Here is a 24,494-nt window from a genome sequence, read left to right as displayed (position 1 = left end):
CCCCTGGCTTTCAGGACTTATCTTCAAAGCTTTGGAAAGATAGGACAATCAATTGGGAAAAGGTGAGAAATTCCCTAAAGCAGATTTCCTAAAGCAGAAAGAGGTAAGGCCTTCAACCTCTCAGCAGCATTTTTCTTTTCCTTTCCTTTTTTTTTTTTTAAAGATTTTATTTATTTATTTGACAGACAGAGATCACAAGTAGGCAGAGAGGCAGGCAGAGAGAGGAGGAAGCAGGCTCCCTGCTGAGCAGAGAGCCCCATGCAGGGCTCTGTCCCAGGACCCTGAGACCATGACCTGAGCCGAAGGCAGAGGCTTTAACCCACTGAGCCACCCAAGAACCCCTCAGCAGCATTTTTCAAACTATGGTTCAGTACCCATAACCAGGGCACAGAAACAAGGCAGGTTTCATTAACAGGATGTATTTAAAACAGGATGGAATAGAATCGGATGAGTGGGATGGGATAGGATAGAATAGAATACAATAGGGGCTCCTGGGTGGCTCAGTCAGTTAAGCATCTGCCTTCAGCTCTGGTCGTAGTCCCAGTGTCCTGGAATTGTGGTCCCAGAGTCCTGGAATTGTGGGCCTGGGGCCCTGGGATCGAGCCCTGCATCAGGTTCCCTGCTCAGCAGGGAGCCTGCTTCTCCCTCTTCCTCTGCCTGCTACTCTGCCTACTTGGGCTCTCTCTCTCTGCCAAGTAAATAAATTTAAAGAAAAAATAGAATAGAATAGACTGCATGGTTGGTACTATGAGGTAATATTGTTTTACAACATTTTTTTTTAGCTCTAAGTGAGGGTGTGTGTGTGTGTGTGTGTGTGTGTGTTGAGATAGGAGGTAAAATGGGTTTGCTATTAGAAGTCACTGTCAAATATGTTTGAACTGCCCAATAAATATTTTTTCTCAAAATAAACTTTTCAAAATCAGTTGACAAAATATAGAATTCTATCAAAAGAAGAAAAGACAAAGACATTTATGTATGCATGTCTAGAAAACTTTCTTTCCTCTCCAACAGGTCTCTTCACCTGGCCCCTACACTCAGTCTCAACCTGACTTTTTCAACTTCTTAAATATTCTCCAAAGGCTTTCCCTTGACCAACTCTATACACAAATGTGTATTAGCAAATCCACAATACAGGGCAACTATCGCCTTCATGCAGGTAGCTCTTAAATAGACTATTTCTCCAGCGTTGCCTTCGTAAATGTTTAACAACAGGTTTTCTGGAGGCTGGGGAGCCCTTATTTGTAGCTTTTGTCACTTTTTGTGGTATAAATACTCCAACCATAGCCAAGCCCAGCTACGCGCATGACTTGACTGAACACAAAATTGGGAAGATATGCATATTAGCACACATTACATAGTATTTCTTTCATGCACATGTATTGGGGAAATTACCCCAAGAGCGGACATATTAATAAAATGTAGTAAAAAGAAGGAGGAGATTATGACTTTTAAATATGTATTACCTTTTGGCATACAATATATTTAATTGTAGTTTTATAACATTTAATTTTTAATCATGTCTGTGTCTAACAACTGGCTCACAAAATTTTGCCTGGCCTCTCCAGCAGGCAAGGGTCCCACATTCTCCGCCACCTGCTGAAGAACTGTACCCGGATCACTTCCATAAGAAACCACAAACTTAACATACTGAAATCTAAACTCACTTTCCTCTTTGAATCTCCATAGCACACACTTCTCTTCCCCTCTTGACTTCCCTATTTCTATGAATGGTGCCTCCAATAGCTAGCCAATCAGTTGCTAAGTCTTGAAGGTTCTGCCTAGCCAGTGTTCTTCTGATCTACCCCCTCCTTTTCATTGCAGTTAGGGTCACTGTCCTAGTCCAGACCGATTAACTGAACTCTTCCCCTTCATCTTCTTCTGACTATGGTCTGTCTGACCATACTGTTAAATCAATCTTCCAAATATACGGTCCTGAAAATGTAGCTCTTGCATTCAACACACCACACTCTAATCCTTTAATCCAGTCTTCAAAACTCTCCTTGCTGCAGTCAATCTAGACAGCTCCTTGGTCCCTGGGCTTGGAATCTGCCTTGTGGGTCCTGACCATGTGCTTCTGCTCATGGTTTTCTCATCGTCTGAAATACCCTTCCCTTATCATGGAAAAACTCATTGCTTTTAACAAAGACTCAGTTCAAATGGTGATGAAAACAGGCAGGTTGTTTGTCCAAGGAACATATAATCTGGAGGGTGGAAATCCCAAATGAGGTGCCAAACCCAGAAATCATTTAAAGATAAAAATGTATTTGGTCACTATCTAATATACAGGCTCTATGAAACATATTGCACTAAAGTAGCAGTTCCCCCACTGTTATTACTAAAAAGCTTGCTGTGAGCTGACATGAGGTTTATCTCAAACATACGGATTCAATTCTATATGCTACAGCAGTCGTTCATTAACTGAAATGATCAAGAATCATGGGGAGTAACCATTTGGTGTTTACTGTGATTATGGTGTTTACTGTGATTTGGTGTTTATTGTGAACTAAAATGTGTTGAGAAGGTGAGGAGAGGTGGATTGTAGAGACAGGGAGCCCCAGAGGGCCGGTCTGTCCCCAACACTGACAAGCCTCTTGTCTTTGGGACACTGACCACAGGTACTAAAGACCCACCCCATGCTTGGGATTTCTCAACAGTCAGAAGCAAAAAAAGCTGACATTTGTACCTTTCATGCATGTCTCTTCCTCTCAGCCATTCTCTGATGGTTAGCAATAAAACAAAATGCTTTAAATGCTTGCTTTCTCACGGGGGGGGGGGTCCTAATGATGATCAGTGAGTGATGAGTGGTTCCTTTCAAATTCTAATCTGAGGCTGAAGTTTAGCAGTACATGAAGAAAGAGTCGGCTGCCATAGTCCTGTGGTCACTGGCATCAACCTTCTCACAGAATTTAATTATTTTGGATTGGAGAGACTGAATCTTTAGCTAAGGAGAGGTGCAAGAGAATGAGGTGGGGGGAAGGTGGTGAGCAACAATTCGCAAAGGTGAAATTGTATTGAACCCTCTTGTTGTCTCTCTCATAATGAGATTGTCCATGTGTTGTCTAGAAACCACGTCCATGAAAACCACTTGGGTACTTATTTAAAATGCAGATTCCTAGGCCCTACCTCAGACCTACTGAATCATGGTCTCTAGGGGGACTGCCTGGGAATGTACACTTTTCACAGGAACACTCAGTGTTTGTGACACACTGAAGACTGAAGACCACTCTTCTAGCGCTGGTAGACTCTGGCCTGTAGGCTGGATATGGCCCTTGAGTTAAACACGTTTTCTTACATTTTCAAAAAATTATTTAAAAAAAAAAAAGGAGGAGGAGGAAAGAAAAGAACACACAATATAGCCCACAAAGTCTAAAACATTTACTATCTGGCCCTTTACAGAAAAGTTGCTGACCTCTATCTGATGCAATGCAAATAAAAGTCTTACGTGAATTTAGCCCTTTCCCAACCCAGCCCCAGCTAAAATAACTGATGAGGCAGATCTTTAAAAAAAAAAAAAAAGTGATGAACTATATAAAGTTTTCATCTAAAAGTACACTTGTAATAGTTATAAGTGGAAGGGAAAATGTATAGTTGTAATAAACATTCTGTAACAGCTTTGAAGATATATTTTCATCTATACAAGAATTTATGGTAACTCCATTTGATTCTATCCTTCCATATGGTTATCAGGTGGCAATATATCCCCCATTAGTCTAGTAAGAATCATTGCACATATACTCTTTATTGGATTATGCTTATGTTACAAATACAAGGAAAAATACAAAACTATATTCCAAAATGTCTTCCTGGAGAATGAAAATAAAATAAATCCCCAAAACACATAAAATGATTTACAAAGTGAATAAAGGGAATAAAACTGATTTTGATATCTTTCTACCTAAAAGGAGTTTAAGAATCATAGGGCAGTTGTACCTCCTAATTATCTTGAGAAAATGAACTCATTTTTGGAAGGGTTTTTATACTCTGTGCCAAAGAGGCTCAGTTTGGGAATCACACCAGTTAGATTCATAAAGTAATCCCAAAGACGGAATGTAATTCCTTTTGGAGTAATTTCTACATGTTTGCTCTTTATTATTATTTATTTTATTTTTGATGTGGAGAAACTTTATTATAGAATCTACAAATAAATATTGGCTTTAAAAATATATTGACTTGCAAGTGACTTATCTCTCAGAATTGCGAACTGAAATACCTCACAATAATTTTTGTTTCAGGGTTGTTTTTTCCTCAGGAAGAAAGTAATGTTAAAACCTTGCTAGCAACTAACATTTTTTGATAAGGACTTGAACTATATTACAATTTTTAAGAAACAAAGTTTAAAACGCCAGATAAAGTCTTGAAACCTAGCATGCTTCACCATTTAATAAAATTATGACTCATTTCTGTAAGAAAATGCTTTTTTAGTAAGAAAAATGCTTTCTGAGCTAAGTTTAAACTGCCGGGGCACATGGGACACCCACAAACCCAGTCAGCAGAAGTCTCAACTTATAAGATTAAAGGAAAAATAAATTAAGTGTGTACAGAGAATGAAAAAAAAATCCCCAATGGTACAAGTCTATAAACGGAAGTAAAACTAAAACTCCCCTAAAATCCCCCAATCATCAATCCTTATAAATTCAGCACTTATCTTCTCCCTTTATTTCTTCAAGAGTCCCTAATTAAATGAACACAAAAAGTCTTCGATGATTTTATCTCGTAAAATACAGTCCCCAAACTACGCTAAGCCTGGATACCGACCTCCGTATCACAAACCGCTTAACTTTCAAAACCCTGCCAGCACACGTGGGGTTTCCTTAGTTCAGCTTGGAACTCCGCGGATTTTGCAGGTGTGCGATCCAGGGCGCGGGCTGTAGGGGTGGTGCGGGGGCAGAGGTGTGCGGTGGGCGCCGCCCGGGCCGGGCAGGGTGGGTGGGGCCGGGCGTGTGCCGGGTGAGAGTCAAGTGCTAGTGACCAAACGGCGGCGGCGCGTGGGCTGTGTTGGCTCCAGGATCTCGCAGAGGAGTGAAAGCTCCTCCCGGATGCCGCATAAGGAGCGGTGAGAACTGCAGCCCCACTTGCATTTAAGTGTCCTTTGTCACTAACAAGTTCAATTGGAGAGATTAAAAAAACAAAAAACAGCCCAGTGAAAACACAGGCTCCCGTCCCTTACTACTCCTCCCCACCCTCCACTTCATCTCCAGAGAGCTCAATCTTACACCCTGCCTAAAATTCAATCCCCAATGCAGTACTTCCCCCCGCCCCTCCGGCCCTTGCCGCCCCCAGGACAGTGAGTCAGAGCCCGGCGAGCTCGGGGCGCTGGTGCCTGGGGCACGCCGAGCCGGGCGACGGTGGCGCGGCCGCCGAGGAGGGGACGCGGCAGCAGCGGGACGTGGCGCGAGCCCGCGCGGCCGCTGCTCGGGAGCGGGGTTTGCGCAAGAAAAGGCGCCGCGCGGCCCCCGGCCGCCCCTCCCCGGCCCCGGGCTCCCCGCCCGCGCGCTGTTCGGGGCTCACGGCGCGCCAGGCGCAGCGCGGCGGCGCGAGAGGCGAAGGGGAACGGCGGCCGGGCCGGCGGCGGCAGCCAAGGCGACCGCGGAGGCGGCGGGCAGGGCGCGTGCGCACTGCAGGGGCGCCAGATTTGGCGGGAGGGGGAGTGTCCAAAGCTCTTTGTTTGATGGCATCTCTGTTTACAGAGTTTACATTTTAATATCAACCTGTTTCCTCCTCCTCCTTCTCCTCCTCCTCCGCGACCTCCTCCTCCTCCTCCTCCTCTTTCTCCCGAGAAACTTCGCCCAGGCGGTGCGGAACGCCGCTGCGCAGCGGGGGAGGGACGCAGGCAGGCGGCGGGCAGCGGGAGGCGGTAGCCCCGTGCGGTTTCCGCGGCTCCCAGCTGAGCCCCGCGCCCGCCGCGCCATGGCCCGGAGACCCCGACACAGGTAACGGGGAGCCCGGACGGGCGGCCGCGGGCGGGGGCGCGCGGGGCACCAGGCGCTCGGGGAGCAGGTGGGCATGCATTCCCGGATCTTCTGCGGGGCTGTCAGATCCTGCGAGGACCTAGAGCCCCTGCCTCTGCAGCAGAAGCCGTGAGTGGAACTGATGAATGGAAGAGCCTATGCGGGAAATATAGCAGGACGTCAGGAAGCATGCCCTGGGGTTCATTTTGCAAGTTGCACGGGGAGACGTTTCTCCCTAGGGGGTTAAAAAAGCAGCACCTTCCAGCCGGGGGCTGGGAGGTGACCACCAGCCCCGAGGAGCCCACTAGGTCCCCAGCTTGATGCCGCGGGCGTCGGCGAAGGAGTCGCAGCGTAATTGGTGGATGCTCTGCGATATGTTTGGACTTGGAAGCGCAGAGCATATGGCAGATATAGGGAAAATGCCGGATTGTTTAGTAGCTGCAGGTAGTTCCCTTAAATTTCATTCATTCCTTACGGAGGCGAAGAAGAGCAGCAGCTGACAGGCGGCTGCCAGGAAGATTTTAGGGAGAAAAAGGATCTCTACATTGGCAAATTGGTTTAAGCCCAGGTTTTGAAAGCTCTCATCATAGTACTCCGGGAGGCTTTTATTTCTTATGCAAGCACTTAACACGCACTCAACACGCGTCCGCGCCGCACATGTCCCCGCACTTGGGGAGGCTCGCCGGGATGATGGGCGAAATCCCCTCACGTTGTGGCTGCGCGGAGGGGAAGAGGGAAGAGGACGAGGGAAAGATTCCTCCGAACTGTCAGTCGTTGGCGCGCCCGCTTTCCCCTGGTCTCTGCACTTCCCGGACTGGACGCGCCGGAGTTCCCTGCGAGCCGCGGGGTGCCGGGACAAGCCCGGCGGCCGTCGCGGTTGCCACTCAACGGAAAAGGACAGAGGCGGGCAGCACCCAAGGCCGCTGCCGCGCAACCAGGACGCAATCCCCGCGGCGCTGGGGCAAGAGGTCCCGGCGCGGCGCCGCGCGCACACGTGGACGCGGCTGAGTTGCCGCTCTTCCCCACGCCCTGCTCCAGCCGCCTTAGGTGGTCGGTGCAGAGGAAGGGTTGACCGGCCGACCCTCGCTCAGAGGTTCTTGGTATAAGCCCGTGGAGGCAAAGCAAAGCCAACCTCTTTTCCTTCTGGTTGTTTGCTTTTCATGTACTTATTTGGTTTTGAACCGGCTGTCGCTTGTCCCCGCGCCGCGTTGGGAAGTTGCAAGGAGCGTGGGTGTGGGCTTGGGCCGTGCAGCAGCACCCTCGGGCCCGGCCTGGCCAGGCGGGGAGCAGCGCCTAGGCCGGCCTCGGCGCCCAAGAAAAAAGGAGGCGACCTGGGGGGGGCCCTGGGCAAGCAACGCCTGCCCTGGGCCCGGCCACGCGGCACGCGGGTGCTGCCCCTGAAGTGGTTTCACCTTCGCCTTTGGGACTTAACGAGCAGAGCAGCCGAGGGCACCTTTTTTTTTCCTGAGAGCAGAAACTGGGAGGAGGAGGAGAAGGAAGCTGGGAAGGGGTTCTGGGAGGAGGCGCGGTGCAGGCTCCGCGCCCCGAGATCTCTGCGGGCCGGGTGGGGCGGGGCTGCTCAGTTTCCTTGCAGCTCCCAGGTAGCGGAGGAGGGTGGCGGCCGGGAGGGGCGGGAGCCTTGAACCTGCCTCAGGGGGAAGAGAAACCCCGCTGCGGGCTCAAAGCCGTTTCTTGCTGGGCGAGCGTCACAGGGATTATTAACCAGGTCAGCGAAATGAGTCTGAACCCCTTTTCTAGAATCACAGTAGCGGCTACAAGGCACTTCCTCCCGCTCCCCTCCCTCTTCCCAACCCCCAACACCTCTTTTCTTTTTCGTTTCTTTGCACGGTTTGTTTCCTTGACAGAATGTAATATTCATAGTTGTACTCTTGTAACCACACCAGGTCTAGCAGGTGGGGAGTCGAGTGCATCAAGCTTGAAATCAACCTTTGAAAGTCCTCTAACTGTTGAGTCTGTTTGTCAGAACAGATGAAGGAAAAGTTATTTCAGGTCCTTGGTAGAAATTAGTCGTGCTATTTAGGCTACCGGGACAACTTGGAGCCAGGGCATCGCCTGCAAAGCTCAAAAGTTGGGCCAGGTGCCAAACCTGTTGATGGCCCCGGGAGGAGACTGGGAGCAGCCTTGGGCTCGCCCTGCTCCCCTTCTGGTCTCTTCAGAACCTGCAGAAGTCCCACGCCACGTTTTCCCCCCAAGACTCTGGTTTTGCACATCTCTGCTTCCGTGCTGAAATTTGAAAAAGCCCTGAAGACGTGAAACCATCATTTATTAGCGCTGGAAAGTACCTTACTAATAAAATCCAAGCCCTTAGGTATAGGCGAGGAACTAAGGTCCTGAGAGAGAGGAAGTGATTTGTCCAAGTCGTGCAGGGAAGTGGAGGCAAAATTAGGACTTGCACCTTTGCCTCCAGAACTTGTAGATCTGTCTGATGCCTATCCTTTCTCACCTGACGTTGACTGCCCCCTATGGGCGGCCGCATTTGTTGCTTGTTCCTGTGAGGTGAGCTGTTTCCAGGAGGAAAGTGCCCAATTACTAGTTTGGAAAATGTAGTTTCTCACTTCTGAAAATCTCCAGATCCAGCCAAACTTAAAACGTTAAAGTAAATTGAATCTGTGGCTCCTTTTTCAAATTATTCTGCTCTTTTTGGTATTCCTGATATTTTTGTAAGGAGGCTTTCCAAGAAGCTCCATGTGAACCTTTCCAAAGATGCTGACCGACAGAAATATACATATATATACACACATAGATATGTATATATATACACATACATACATATACGTATGTGTATATGTATATATATATTTACAGGAATCGATTCTATTTATTAATCAAGTTGTTTAGAACCTCTCCTTGACAGTGGGGAACAGGATGAGATTCTTGTTTAAAGAATAGACGCTAAATGAAAAACTCATTGTAGCTTATAAGTACAGCTTAGTGATCTCTTTTGTGGTGGCGTTTGAAGTTTGGATCACATGCTACTTGTCACTATGCAACCTGGACCTTCATTTTGTGCCCAAAATAATAGTTTTAAATTATAAGAACCTCAAATTCAGGATTTTTGGGAAATACTTCTGCTTGACTTGTAAGGGGTGAGTAATATATACTTGTTAAGTTAGTTTGGGAAGACAAAACCTGATATAAATACACATTTTCTTTTTGAAAATCATGATTGGCACTATGATGTTGCTTTGTGTCATGATTTTTTAACTGTACTCAGTTTGCTGGATTTCTCAATATTACAATGAAAAATTTTAGTGAAGTTTCTAAGATAGCATAATTTCAGATAGTTAAGGTGCATTTATATTAATATGATAGAATTTAAGATAGCATATCTTATACACGGCTGTAACATTACTGTCATCTACTTAATATATGATTAATAAACACTTAGTGTAGAGTTACTTCAAAAGTCATCAGAATTCAGAATTTGGTCTACTAGGTAAAAGAAAAGGCTCTCCTCAAAATATTAATGCACCACCTGGGGGAATCCCTCAGTTTTGAATTAGGTGCATCTTAAGAGTTGTCAAATACCATTCAGTCAGGGGAAAAAAAAAAAAAAAAACAAAACCAAAAAAGTAAGTAAGAGTGTGACTACCAAGTGGCCTAATTATTCATTTAGTTACTTAGGAAACTGAGTATTGTCATCGCAGCCACAAGTTGGACCAACTGGCCTGCAGTTTTGAGCTATTGGATCTTAATGTTGTGCATAAAGCAGTCTGATCACTCGATGGCCTTATCCTTCCTTGGGTTTTTAAAATCCTCTCCTTTTACATTTTCTTAATCTTTTCAATCTGTAAGGGATAACTATGATTGTATTGTCAGGTGTATCGCTTCTTGAATTCTTTCTCTGTCAATAAAACACCAACCGCGTTGGAGTAACATAATTGAGTTGCTTGTCTTGGAGAAATTTTATTCCAATGCTGTGATGTAAGCCAAAGGTTTCAAGCATGTGCTTATGTAAAGGACACAGGCTCTCCCGTTTCTTTTATTGTCCTTAACATTAAGTTTTCAACTTAAACCTTCATTGGTTGGAAGGTTGTGAAATGTGTAACTTGTCGCTGGCCTAGGAGTCTCAGCAGGTTCAAACATGCAGAGCAATAAGCACGTGCCAGGTCCTTGGCCGTATCTGTGGATACCACTACCAGCAGAACCAGTGCACAATGCTAGAGCAACAGAATGCAGAAAACAATCTTGTCGTGCAGGTTTTCCAAATTTTATCTCCGTAACCTTTGAAAAGACCAAGTCTTCGTGTAAATTTTGTAACCCAGTAGTTTAAGTCTTCCGGTTTCAGTCCACGTCTGCCCATTTTTTATTCCTGCAGCATATACAGTAGTGACGAGGACGATGAAGACATTGAGATGTGTGATCATGACTATGATGGGCTGCTGCCTAAGTCTGGAAAGCGCCACTTGGGGAAAACTAGGTGGACCAGGGAAGAGGTAACTAATTGTGTTATCAAAACATGGAAGTGTATCAATTTATGAAAAAAAAATGTTTCGGCTAAACGACAGGTGCTCAAACTCATTAGCAGGCTCTTTGAAGTCTTAGCCTAGCCTGCCTGTGCAGCATGCTATCCTCTCACCCCTTCCCCACGGGTACACTCTACCATCCACTTCCAGACTCTTCATAGTTCTTTGAATGTCCCCTCCTTCTCACTTTAGATTTAGTCTGTGGTTTTCTCTGTGCCTATTCTGTTCTTGTCCTTCTGCTGCGCTGCTTCTTACTACTTCTTTATCACTTGTGAAGACATTGCCTTTTCTTTGAGGCCATCCCTGCCTTCCCCAGGCAGGTGGGCTGTATCCTCCAAGCACTGGATACACATTCTTACTTATTAGTGCTGGAACATGCGTGCCTCCCCCAGTAGACTGACAACAGATCTGCTGAGAGCAGGGCTAAGTGTCTCTTCCTTCTTGTGTTCCCTGAGCCCAGAATCACTTGATGCAAAGGAAGATATTAACAAGCATTCTCTGTACAAGTGAATGAATTGCTATTTCCCGAAACAAAACAAAAGTTTGAAACAAAATACTCACAGAACTCATCTTGTCATAATGGATTGATTAAACAGTTGTGATATATAATATTTTACAGAGCCATATACATGAATGTCTATTCAGCTTTCAGTGATGGATGGATATATGTCTTCTTCCCACCTTCCTTTTTCTGCCTGCTTAGCAAAAGCTTGATCTTTCTACGGCAAAAATTATTCATGTATGGGGAAAATTGTTTTCTTTAAAGTTTTCCAAAACAATTGCAACTGATTTTAGAGGATTTTATGTTAGAATAAATGATATTGATTCTTCTTCAGTTTCATTCCACCCTACTTCACTTAAACCAGAACCCCTGTTGATAGGCAAGTGGGATTGGCAGTGAGGTCCATAGGAAATGCTTAGTTTATCTATGGAGTGATCTTAGAAGATCCTGGGAGGTACAGAAGTTTTGTTGTTAACACTGGTTTCCTAATTCCTGTGTCTGTGTCCTACAAGGACCCACGCTGTGTGTGAAAGTTATCTTTGCAGGAATGTGGCGTTTTTTTTTCACTTGAAGGGATGTGTTTAGAAAGACACTTGAGACCTGAAAGATTTCTTCCTGAGGTTTAGTATCTTCTGTGTTCTGATAAGTTTGGCCTCGTTTAAATTGTGACTATGCTGATGCAAAAATAAAATTATTTTCTTGTATTATCCGTGACTTCAAATTTATTCTAAAAAGTGATCTTCCATTTTTTGCATGAAAGAGGTTGAACTAGCTAAATGTTAAAATAAAACTTGAATTATTTCTTACTCAAGATGCTGTTTACTGTCATAATTAAATGTCTGTTGACTCTAACATTGGAGTTCATTTTTTTTTCCCCATCAAGCGAACTTTGAATAGTTTTCATATACTAAACATTCAGCGAGCCAGGCATTACGCTAAATGTCTTGCATCGCTATTTCATGTAATCTCCCAAAACCCACATTGACATCAGCATTCCCACTGCATAGAAGATGACATTAAGGCCCAGAAAAATAAAATGATATACCCAAGCTCGTCTAACTATTCAATAGCTGAGTCGGGTTTCAAACTCTGGTGTGTCAGACTCTAAATAAATCTGTGCTCTAAACCAGTATATTACATTAATATCTGTTGTATTTGGATATTTTTGAGGGTTTTTTTCTGGATTGGATTATTGGTTTGGTTCCCTTTTACTCTTAATTGAATAAAGTTATACTGTAAATGACTGATATCCTAGATTAACTTTAAATGTCTTAGGATGAAAAGCTAAAGAAGCTGGTGGAGCAGAATGGAACAGATGACTGGAAAGTTATTGCCAATTATCTCCCGGTAAGTCTGTAATTTTTTTCTTTCTGTAAAAGGAAATCTTCTCCCAACATTTATGTCCTGGAAAAAGACATTAAGATATTACACATTTGCTCATATATAAGAAGTAGGAGGAGGACGGACTCATCCATAACTTATAGTTTATAGTTTCTATTGTAATGCATATAACTGGGGTTTCTAGAGAGATTGTAAAAAAAATTTTACAACAATTTTTTTTAAACTTTGCCTCTTGTTTTATCTTTTTATTGATTAGAATAATATAAATTAGGATTCTGATGGTAGGATGACAAAATTCCTGATATTTTCTAGTTAGCTTCTTTAAATTTCCTATTTATTTAGATAGCCATATTTTTGGTACCCTGGCTGAAAATTTTGGTTTATCCTTTTTGACTTATCCCACTTCCCACCTCCTACTTCCAGGCAGTGACTGTGGAATCTGGAATTCCTTTGTCAGTCAGCCCCTTCTTTCCAACCTCCTTGCTGTTCCACAGGTTTGGCCCCCTTCCCTCTTCTCTGGACAATTACAGGGGCTTCCTAACTGGCTTCCCTACCTGTAGCCTTCCACTCTGCCATCCATCGCAAACATTGTTAGCTCATGGAGCTTCCTCGAATGCAGCTGTCCCTGAACTTTTCAAAATCCACAGCAGTGACATAGAATCTTACAAATTAAGGGGCCCATGACCTTCCACATGGTGCCGACATACAGCTCGGGTTCTGTTTCCTACTTCCTCTATGTGAGCAGGTTTCACTGAATTCATTTCTGCTTTCCCTCCTTTGGGCTTTTGTCTCTGGTGATGTCTCCAACTAGAATGTTCCAGCTATCCTTCCAAGTCCCTATCAAAAGCTTTTCCAGACTCTTCCTTAGGAAACATAATTTCTCCTCTTAAGGAGAAGCTTCTCTTCTCAGTCCAATATCCTTTTGCTTTGGTTTCTTCTTACCTGTGAATCAAATTCTGCCTTCTATTAGTTGATAATATATTTGTCTTTTTTTCTTATAAGATCACCCTCTCTTATAATATGGAGCCTCTATTTATCTTTGTGCTGTAATATTAAGACTCAAGGCCGTAAATTGAAGCACATCTCTTAGTTTGAATGGGAGGCAAACTTTAGTTATTTGGAATGGGTTTCCATGAAAGCCTGACTGTCACGTGAAATCACTAACAAGTCTTAGTCTTAGTCCACAGAGGTACTTCTACGGGCTGAGGATAAGGTAAGTTAAACTGACATCTGTACAAAATGATGTTTTGTACTGTTTCACAAAGGAGGCAGAGCTTCTAATTTTAGATACAATTTGGATATATTCTTTGTATGTTCAGTAGCTATAAGTAATGAGCGATCGGTAGGCTTTCCAAACATGCCCTAAAATGTTCCTGAATGTGCGTTTTTGTCTGTGTATGACTCATACCATGAGAAAGCCTTCATGTGCTTATCACATCATACCTATATGACAGTGCATACTTTATTTGTCTAGAATCGAACAGATGTGCAGTGCCAGCACCGATGGCAGAAAGTTCTAAATCCTGAACTCATCAAGGGTCCCTGGACCAAAGAAGAAGATCAGAGAGTAAGTTCTTCCCTCATTGGTGTGTGAATCACAAGTCTGACTATTCCCCAGACATCTTTATTGAATGTTTCCCAACTTGAGGAAACAGGTAAAACGTCAGGAAGCTGAGGATTCTATTCCCATATTTTCAGTGAATGAAAGCAGATTCTTAGACATTTTCTAAAGGTCTTGTAACACTGAAGAATGATTACACTGAGTCAATACATAACATTAAAACATAGGTTATTTTTGTGTGTTTATCTGAAGGTGATAGAGCTTGTACAGAAATACGGTCCGAAACGTTGGTCTGTTATTGCCAAGCACTTAAAGGGGAGAATTGGAAAACAATGTAGGGAGAGGTGGCATAACCACTTGAATCCAGAAGTTAAGAAAACCTCCTGGACAGAAGAGGAAGACAGAATTATTTACCAGGCACACAAGAGACTGGGGAACAGATGGGCAGAAATCGCAAAGCTACTGCCTGGACGGTAATAATATGTCAAAAAATATATTGATTGGGAAGAATGAGGGAGTGGGTATTGAACATTTTGTTTTAAATGTATGGTGAGTGAATTACATTCCAATGACCATGTTTCATGAGATATGCCAGATCCATAGGTTTTTAAATTGGAGAGCTCTTAGCATTTCTTTGGTCAAGTACTTCCAGAATCCACCCAGCAATGCATTCTGGGCCAAGTCACTGAACCTTCCTCAGCTTCGATCGCCCCACTGGCAAAATGAGGAATAGCCTCCTCCACCGGGCCAATGTTCATATCAAATAAAATGGATGTCGAAGCACTCTGTAAACTATAAAACCTCTAAACACATAGAAGGAAACTGAGAATCGACATCTTGTCTCTGGTCTGAGTTCGTGCAGCTGGTGAAGTGACCAGAAGGAGCTCAGCTGTCATTTTCCTGTTATTAGTGTTTGTTTCATTATACCACGTGGCTTCATTTTTCTTCCTTTGAAGAAGCAGAGCATTTCTAGAATTATCATACTGCTTCCAGGTTTTTAAATAATGCCAGTGTTATGCTTTCTTTAAATGGACAAGGCACAAAAATGACCTCATTATGAGGGATATCTATAGAAGCTCATTTTTGTCCCACTTACCCCACTGGAACACTTTATAAACACATTTTCTTTAAGTTGGAAGATACCTTTCATTATAAATCTTATGTAAATAATGTAAGATAGAAAAAAATTAATAGATTTTTATCCTTGAGCTTCAGGATTGGAGAAAGGGTCCTTTCAAAGAAGGCCATGGCTCTGATGGTTTAGGTAGTGTTCTTGTGTGACCTTCCAGAGCTGTTCCTCCCTCTTGGAGGGTTCAGGATCAGCTTAGAAAATCCAAGAGGCTGAAGAAAGTAGGGCTTTTGTCCCATTTGGCCTGAGAGGATATGCTGTTGATTCTTGTAAAAATTTAAGGGGCAATTGAACTTCCTCTTTCTTTAGCATACATTTCCCCACCCCCTTCAAGAGAGTAAAAGGGAGGCTTAAAACGGTTTTTGTTTTTGTTTTTGTCTTTTTTGAATTGAGAAACTGTTTTCCTGAGAATTGAAAGACGTTTTAGTAAAAATGCTTTGCAGTTGGAAAGTACACTGGGACTTAGCATCTTTCCCTTCTGGATCCCATTTTCCATTCTCACCTCTGGTTAGAGAACAGTTTGAGGTGGACTACAAAAGGTGGGCATTTCTTTCTTTTTTCTTTTTTCCTTTTTTTTACTCAAAATTTCGGCCTAGTGCTCTCTGAGATAAAAAGCAGACAGTGATGGTGACATCGTTATCATTCACCAAACTTTATTGTGTGCCCGTTGTGGTGGGTAGGCCCTGCTAAGCCACACTCAAAGGAGAAATTTTCTAGAACAGCTGTATCTCTAAGTTGTGTGTTATAGCCTCATACCATGAACAGTCAGAATAAACACGAAGGGTGGTTGTACTTAAAATATTCTTTTATCAAGGAAACAAAGTGGTTCAAGAGTTTAAAGATTTCTAGAAGTCCACGTATGTTCCATATGGGATAATGAGAAAAATCTGTGGATTTTCAATTAGGTAATAGGGGAAGCATGACTTTTCAGAGGTCTAGAAGACTGAAACAGTTAAAACAGCAACAACCCCAAAAGACCAGAAGAAAAGGTCTCTGAAACAGTTTTCTGTCAATTAACTCTAACCTGAATTGAAATTTTTGTTTGTAAAATCCTTATGTGATCTATTTCTGTGCAGAACTGATAATGCTATCAAGAACCACTGGAATTCTACCATGCGTCGGAAGGTCGAGCAGGAAGGTTATCTGCAGGAGTCTTCTAAAGCCAGCCCACCAACCGTGGCCCCCAGTTTCCAGAAGAACAGCCATCTGATGGGTTTCGTTCATCCTCCACCGTCAGCTCATCTCCCACCGGCTGGCCAGCCCTCGGTGAACAATGACTATTCCTATTACCACATTTCTGAAGCACAAAATGTAAGCCATTTCTGAGACGTTAGTTTCCTGACAGGGATGATCAGTGATTTTAGCTCTAGGTAGAAGGAATACCTCACACTTTTATACTTTTCAGAGAACTTCCACAAACAGACCCCCTTCAATCCCCACCTACAGCCTTTGAGGTAGATGTGGGGAGATGTTATTATCTGGGGGCACATCCCCTGAAGCCAGGGGGTTCAGTGATCCACAAAGAGTCACCCAGCTCACAGGGCAAGACTGGAGGAGTCCAGGTTGTTGGATTTTAACTTAAATGTTTCAGATCAAATTAGCTTTTGCATGTAAATTTACTTAACAAGCTCTTGCTGAAGCAGAAGGGAGAAATGAAAATGTATTTCCCTCTTCCAAAATGAAAAGTGCATGTCATATTAAAGAGGAGATCGTTTGACTCTAAAATTCAACAAGTTGGATTCTTTAAGTTTGATTCTGGTAGTGATCTAGCAGAAATGTCTTAATTTATTCCTTCCCAGCATGTTTACCTTCTTACTCTGAGTCAGGAGCAGGTTTGTGACACCATTATCTGATTTCTCCTTTCATTCTCCTTTGGATCAGTGTGATTCCTTCCTAATTGTCAGGTATTTCTATTCAGGGAAGGAAATTTCCATAATGGTTGGGAAAAGAAAAATAAGGAGAAAGAAGATAATAAGATCAATAAATTAATCTTACAACTAACAGTAACAGATGGTGAAACTTAGCCAAGAATATGGAGCTCATATGCAAATTATATTCAAAATATATTCCTAAAGAGTTTTCACTCTTCTCTATTCCATACATTTGACTACAGACTTACCAGAAAAGTCTCAGATGAATGAACTATCATAGGCAGTTCTGTGCTCTTTACTAAAACTTATAATTATTCCAAGAAAAATATTTCTATTATAAACAGCTAGAGCCATCAGTTTTTTTCCCAGTATGACTTCTTTCATACATTCATGAATGATTTTTAGGTTATGTTTTCATTGTGCTTAATTGTGCTTTACTCTAATTAAGGAATACTCACCAAGATCAATGAGAACTTTAAATCTATGTTCCTTCAACTACTTACTTAGCCGTTTTTAAAGGCTTGACTAAATTTTCAAATTAGAGGGTTGGGGTTTTTTTTTTTCTTTTTTTTCTCTGTGCCTGAATTTTATCAGTAGAGTTTTGTTTTGTTTTGTTTTGTTTTCTTCAGTCCTAGAGCAAAACCTCAGGAAGCCAAGTCCCCTAATGCCTATGTGATCATGAATGACTCGGCCTTTGTTTGTCTGCCTTTTTGATCTAGGTCTCCAGTCATGTCCCGTATCCTGTAGCGTTACATGTAAATATAGTCAACGTCCCTCAGCCAGCAGCTGCAGCCATTCAGGTAAGATCATTTGAAGACCTTTTCCTCAAGAAACTCATGGGCTGTTCAAAGCAAACTTTTTAAAGACGTGCTTTATTTCTTTCATCTAAACACTTACTTTCACTTGACCAACTGAAGTGAAAGAGAGAGAGAAAAAAAGAGGGCAGGCCAGCAAGCTACCAATCTTCACTTCTAGAGGAAACCTGCTCAGGAATTCTCTGGTTCTCTGACGTTGTCAGCTGAACCAGCACATCAGTGAGTGCCCACTCGAGACTCAGATCTCACATCACTCCCTTACATCTGGAAGAACCTTCCCAAAGCTTTGTAAAGTGGCTGGATTCAGCTGGCATTGGTCTCACACTGAGGCTCACAGAGCCCAATGGTCCCTCACGACTGTGGGCCACAACCACTGAATCTACAGCTTCCAGTCAGGCCCTTGAATTTTATTCTCTCTTAACTTTTAATTTCAGAGACACTATAATGATGAAGACCCTGAGAAAGAAAAGCGAATAAAGGAATTAGAATTGCTCCTCATGTCAACTGAGAATGAGCTCAAAGGACAGCAGGCGCTACCGGTAAGAACAGAACCATGTGCTTCAATGGGGGACAGACAGCATCGTCACCCCCATGCCCTCTGACTCTTTTCCCTTCTCTTCTAACTACTACATTAACCATGACTATAGATCCATTGATAGTGTTTGAAGAGAAGTTGTTTGTGCTAAAATGCAGTTGGAATCCCAATGTATGTTGACCAAATTGAAGGTGGCCTTTTTGTGTGGCAGAGTCCACTTGTGGGGGGCACCATCGATTCTCTTGTTTTCTCAGGACTGTTATCCATTCAAAGACTAACTAACAGATATAAATGAATGAAAATCTGCCATTTTTTACAAAGCTCTGTCTCTGGTATCTATTCATTTGACATTTTTCTTTTTCTATCATTTTTCTTAACCTAGATTTTCTTACTTTATCATTTCACATATGATCTGATGCCTGTTCATATATACATGGGAAGAAGGTATGGATAAGTGCTCCTTAAATAACAGGACTGCTCTCTTTTTTGCACGCATGAGAACCGTGTGGACCACTACTGATTTTTTTGGTGGGTGGGCTGCGAACTGAGAATGTGACGTGTACTTTGTAACCTATGTAGTTAAACAACAAAGAGAATAAAAGAGATGTGATACCCAGTAGGAATTCATGGGGGTGGATTCCTTTGTGGTTAAATAGTAAGACGATTATGTGCATATGTTAGTTCAGCCACTTTTTTTTTTTTTTAATTTTTTAAAGATTTTTATTTATTTATTTGACAGAGAGAGATCACAAGTAGACAGAGAGGCAGGCAGAGAGAGAGAGGAAGGGAAGCAGGCTCCCCGCCGAGCAGAGAGCCCGATGTGGGACTCGATCCCAGGACCCTGAGATCATGACCTGAGCCGAAGGCAGCGGCTTAATCCACTGAGCCACCCAGGCGCCCCAGTTCAGCCACTTTTTAACTTTAGTTCTGTGCATATGTTAGTTCAACCACTTTTTAACTTTAGTTCACGTTTTGCAATGTCTCTTGTTGCGTGGTCATGCTGAAAGGCAACTTCTGTTAGTGCGCTCTTCTGCTTTCCTAACCACGTTGATCTGGCAGCCCTTCAGGGCCTCAGTGCAACTGGTAACATTCAGAAGGGATAGAAGCAACAAGAGTATATGCAGATATAAGGAACTCTAACTCTTGAGTCTCCCGGCCTTTCTGTAGGTTAACAGGACAATTCTTAGTTTGCATCAACTATATGTGCCCTTTTGGAAGTTATGTTAAAGTAGATCTTGAAGGTGGCCTGTGTGAGACTTGTACTTTGTGACATAGTCCCTCTGTTTACAGTTTTAGCAAAATGGTGACAGTGAGGATGCTCATGGAGGTGACAGACCTTAACGCTATTAAAAAGCAGGGTCTTGCATCGATAAAAGGAAACATCTTGACAACTGTTTCATAGGCGCAAGTTTTGGGTGATGCAACTACTTTTATCTTTCCTCCAACAGCATCTGATACCTTGTGCAACTTCATTGCTAAGTTCCTTCTCCCTTTCTTCTCCCCGCTCTTTCTTTGCCACCCCCCAACCCCGCCTTAGACCCAGAACCACACATGCAGCTATCCCGGGTGGCACAGCACCACCATCGCTGACCACACCAGACCTCATGGGGACAGTGCACCTGTTTCCTGTTTGGAAGAACACCACTCCACTCCATCTCTGCCTGTGGACCCTGGCTCCCTACCTGAAGAAAGTGCCTCCCCCGCAAGGTGCATGATCGTTCACCAAGGGACCATCCTGGATAACGTCAAGAACCTCTTAGAATTTGCAGAAACACTTCAATTTATAGATTCTGTAAGTAGAACTGGTAAGACAAGTTTATGTTTTTGCAGATGGATTAGGAAACCCATTTCTCAGGTGATAGCCATTTTCTGTTGCAAAGATCATGTTAGCATATATTAATGTAAAAGTATGATTTCAGCCTTTGCATCTATGGTTTTTCAGAGATCTGAATTCATAGACTACCCAGATAAAAGGTAGCTTTTCACGCATTTCCTTCAAAACGCATATTTCTTTTACAATAGTAAAGTTAATTACCTATAAGTAGATCCTGGCTTATGAAATGAGGTTTGAGTTATTTGTAACTTATTTTACTTTGTTACTTCTTTGTGTTTCTCCAGAACTGTGCTTTGCTTTTGGATAGCACATTAAGAATTGTGTTTACTCAGAACTTAAAAGCAGTCTTTCTATGTATCTGAAGCAGGAAGGAGTTCACTGGTGGTACATGGCTGTCACCACAAAACATTGATTATTGATTCCCAGTCCCAGCTGGTTCACTAAGACAAACTATCTTTAGTGAAATACATGTGAGTGCAGCACCCAAAACGTAGACACTCAGTTCATTTCCTTTGTCACTAAAAAGCATATTTATGGCATATCCATCAAATAGGATGCCCCTTGCCAAAATGTGCCATCTAGAACAGGCTTCCTTTTTGCTTTGGATTGCGTGAAGTGAGAGAGTTTGGGGGGTTCCCTATGGCATGTCTGCTGGGACTAGCCTGCAGGCAGCATGGGAGACCCGCCATGCAGCGTCCCAGAACAATCATGAATCCTGAAGCCATTTCTCAAGAGGACCAGGTGTTTTGTCCGCCGTCAGCATCTCTTCCTCAGTGCTGTTTCAGGTGGTGGCACGCAGCAGGCACACACTGTCTCAAAGTTCTGCACCTCCCACATTGTTTCAGGATTCTTCATCACGGTGTGATCTCAGCAGTTTTGAATTCTGTGAAGAACCAGAGTTTTCACCTAGCCAACAGCATGCAGGCAAAGCCCTACAGCTTCAGCAAAGAGAGGGCAGAGTGACTAGCCCTGCAGGAGAGCCTAGCACGAGGGCGCACAGACTCAAGTTGAACGAGGGTTCCCTTGACCCGCTCAAGCCCTCACCTCCTTCGAGGCACAGCACACTTCCACTGGTCATCCTACGAAAAAAGCGGGGCCAGGCTAGCCCCTTGGCCACTGGAGACTCTAGCTCCTTCGTATTTGCTGACGTCAGCAGCTCAACTCCCCAGCGTTCCCCTGTCAAAAGCCTACCCTTCTCCCCTTCACAGGTAGAGCACGGTTTCTGCACGGCTTTTACTAATTTTCAACAGCCACTCGAGCCTTAATAATCTGGACACTAATCCTTTGGAACAAATGACTAATTACTATTGCCCTCACTGATTCTGTTCCATCATTGACTCTGGCTGTTGCCACGTCATACTGCCTCCCATAGCTGGAGCCGTCTGTAGGCTGACTGCTGATTGTGTCATAATGCTCTCTTTCTTGCGGGTAATTTGAAACACTGTTAGTTGCATGGGATGTGCTTTTATTTCCTCCAACGTTAGAGTTTAACATTTCTATCCCTTCCTTTTCTCCCATCCCTTCCCCCTCCTTAAAAACTTTAGCAGATTTTCTGCCTGTTTGTTCACTTATTATTTTGTGATTCACTGACCCAGGGAGGAGGGAACCAAACTGGGTTTGGAGAGCATTTGGGTTGCAACCAGAAGCTTGAGAGGTTCTGATCCATACTTCAGTGGGGAAAGTTTTGGGAAAGCATAAGGAACAAATACTTAAGGAAAACAACTTAGGTTTTAATTTTAATTTCCTCAACATTGGCTTCTTTAGGTTATGCCATACTATTTTATCAACATGGTTTTTGCCATGAATATTCTCATTGCATAGAGTTTTTTCAAGGCATGGAAATTATAATTCTTATCAGAGACTTGTAGTCCTTAATTGCTAAACTGATTGAAGTTATTAGATAATTTGGCACTTTAACACATTTTCCCAAGTACGTCTATTGAGTTTATTTTAAGGAGAGCTTTAAATGTGAGCAAATGAAGCACCCGCCCCCCCAAATTATCTTGTTATTTGTTTGCATCTTCCAAATTGTGTTCTGGAGAATATTAGTTCTGCAAGGCTTTAGTAGATGTTCCAGAAAAAATCTAAATATATAAGAATATAAGGTTGGGAAACACTATGTCACAGTTAAAATTGGTTTCTTTACTACAGGACCTCTCAGAGTTTTTAAAGACACTGATGCACTTTGTGAATATCCAGGAGGAGATTATGATATGTTTGTTTCCCAAACTTATTTTACCTTAGAACTTTTTGAGGAACACCTATGATTGCCCCAGAACAATGACATTCTGAGAAACATATCTTATTATTCAAGAACTTTCCATATAATGCAAACCTTCCATCATGATAATTCGTAGGTCATTAAAGAGAAAAAAAAAACAGCATGAAAGAAAAACAATAATTACTTTCCAAAAAATCACTTTAAGGCTATAATCTTAAAGTATGTAGCTCATTCTCTTTAATGACAAATAGTATTTATTAAGAATATTTTCATAGGATTTTGTGAATTTTTCAGAATGACCCTAGATTTTATTGCTTGGAAATTGCACTCCAAATTGCACTCCAACTGAAATAAAACAATACCCTGTCCAACATTATGTGCCTATTAATATCGTTATTATTTTACAGAATGGGTCAGTAACACATACTCACTTGTTATCAGTGTGATATTTAAGTCGGGCTGAATAAAGAATCAGTGCTTATGTAATTTTTTTTCTTTCTTTCCATATTTAGTTCTTAAACACTTCTGGTAACCATGAAAACTTAGACTTGGAAATGCCTTCTTTAACTTCCACACCTCTCAGTGGTCACAAATTGACTGTTACAACACCATTTCATAGAGACCAGACTGTGAAAACTCAAAAGGAAAATACTATGTAAGTGCTTGGTTCAAGAATAAAATTATTTACTTTCATTTAATTAATGGAATTTAGCCTCCAAATGTCTGACCCATTTTTATGTATCTAATCATGGATATTCCCACATTGACTATATCTGTCCTAGGCACATTACAACTACCTAGGGGTGGCAAGTCAGTAGGTAAACTCGATTACATTTTGTAACTCACTTCAGAATGTCCTATTCAGGGATGCCTGGGTGGCTCAGTGGGTTAAAGCCTCTTCCTTTGGCTCAGGTCATGATCCCAGGGTCTTGGGATCCGCCCCACATCGGGCTCTCTGCTTGGCAGGGAGCCTGCTTCCTCCTCTCTCTCTCTCTCTGCCTGCCTCTCTGCCTACTTGTGCTCTCTCTCCCTCTGTCAAATAAATAAATAAAATCTTAAAAAAAAAAAAAGTCCTATTCAGAAGGACTATGTAGGACCACATGTAGAAGTGAGATCATACTCATATAACTTTTCCATTCAGTTGTTCCATTTGCTCAGTAAGGCTTTTTCTTCTTCACTAAGGATAAGATTTTCATCCTCCTTTCCTCTCTGATTATAAAACTCAGAATAACAATGGTATGGTTCTTTGAGTAGTGCATATGCTTTAAGCTTATATTTCCTTTTTTTTTTTTTTTTTTTTAAGATTTTATTTATTTATTTGACAGGCAGAGATCACAAGTAGGCAGAGAGGCAGGCAGAGAGAGAGGAAGAAGCAGGTTCCCTGCTGAGCAGAGAGCCCGATGTGGGACTCGATCCCAGGACCCCGGGACCATGACCTGAGCCGAAGGCAGCGGCTTTAACCCACTGAGCCACCCAGGCGCCCCTTATATTTCCTTTTTGAAATTTATCTAGAGATAGGACTTCTAAAATCCCCAGTAATATCATATGATCAGAAGCTAAGGAGTGGTTAAGCAATGTTTATATTTTAAAAAACCCTTCCCCAATTCAAAGAAATGGCGGAGAACATCAAGATGAATTATAAGAAACCTTTAAAAAATGATATCTTACAATTTCCCCTTACAATAAGTACATTTTAAAAGGTTAACGCATGTTTTCTGTTGTGGGCCTGTTTCAATGAATAGATCAAATTGATTTGTAAATGACAACAGATCTTTATAAAGCTTTTAGTCATTATAAAAACCTAGGATCACTGTGTCTCCAGAATGATGAAAGAAAGATGAAAAAAAATAGTTTAATCCTCTTAAGAGTATCCTAATTTGAACTATTTGGTAATATGTGATATATATATATGTATATTATCTTTTTCTTAACAACACATATATGGTTAATTCACATACCCAATTGTATATCAATAACAGAGTTTATTCAGTACAAAAATATTGCATTTAATAGATAGAGTGATGGGAAGGACAAATGTTCTTCTATAACTGAACCAACACTTGTTTTCTTTTTAAAGTTTTAGAACTCCAGCTATCAAAAGGTCAATCCTAGAAAGCTCTCCAAGAACTCCTACACCATTCAAACATGCCCTGGCAGCTCAAGAAATTAAATATGGTCCTCTGAAGATGCTAGTAAGTCTGGGCCAAGTTCCCAAGGTTAGCCAGTTGATTAGCACAGACAGAAATTGTC

The 24,494-nt window shown here is 42.5% G+C and overlaps 1 protein-coding gene across 3 annotated transcripts in view; it reads left to right on the top strand.

Moving 5' to 3' along the window:
- Positions 1–5,634: 5,634 nt before the first annotated feature.
- The window catches only part of MYB (MYB proto-oncogene, transcription factor), a 34,539-nt gene continuing 15,679 nt past the window's right edge, over positions 5,635–24,494 (top strand). The window contains exons 1-12 of one of the 3 annotated variants that reach the window (XM_004740252.3): positions 5,635–5,930; positions 10,288–10,405; positions 12,213–12,284; positions 13,753–13,845; positions 14,092–14,312; positions 16,045–16,279; positions 17,559–17,639; positions 18,089–18,193; positions 19,727–19,981; positions 20,869–21,231; positions 22,757–22,899; positions 24,322–24,436. In XM_004740252.3, the coding sequence (XP_004740309.1) occupies positions 5,908–5,930; positions 10,288–10,405; positions 12,213–12,284; positions 13,753–13,845; positions 14,092–14,312; positions 16,045–16,279; positions 17,559–17,639; positions 18,089–18,193; positions 19,727–19,981; positions 20,869–21,231; positions 22,757–22,899; positions 24,322–24,436 (1,824 nt within the window). In that variant the 5' untranslated portion in view covers positions 5,635–5,907. The remainder of the gene's footprint in view (positions 5,931–10,287; positions 10,406–12,212; positions 12,285–13,752; positions 13,846–14,091; positions 14,313–16,044; positions 16,280–17,558; positions 17,640–18,088; positions 18,194–19,726; positions 19,982–20,868; positions 21,232–22,756; positions 22,900–24,321; positions 24,437–24,494) is intronic. The other 2 variants (XM_045066333.1, XM_004740255.3) reach the window with 2 other exon arrangements.

This window comes from Mustela putorius, unplaced genomic scaffold (genome assembly GCF_011764305.1).
Source record: "Mustela putorius furo isolate JIRA1106 unplaced genomic scaffold, ASM1176430v1.1 tig00003863_pilon_pilon_pilon, whole genome shotgun sequence".
Lineage (NCBI taxonomy): Eukaryota > Metazoa > Chordata > Mammalia > Carnivora > Mustelidae > Mustela > Mustela putorius.
The sequence above is the reverse complement of the archived record's forward strand: the minus strand, read 5'-3'. Positions and strand labels throughout refer to the sequence as shown.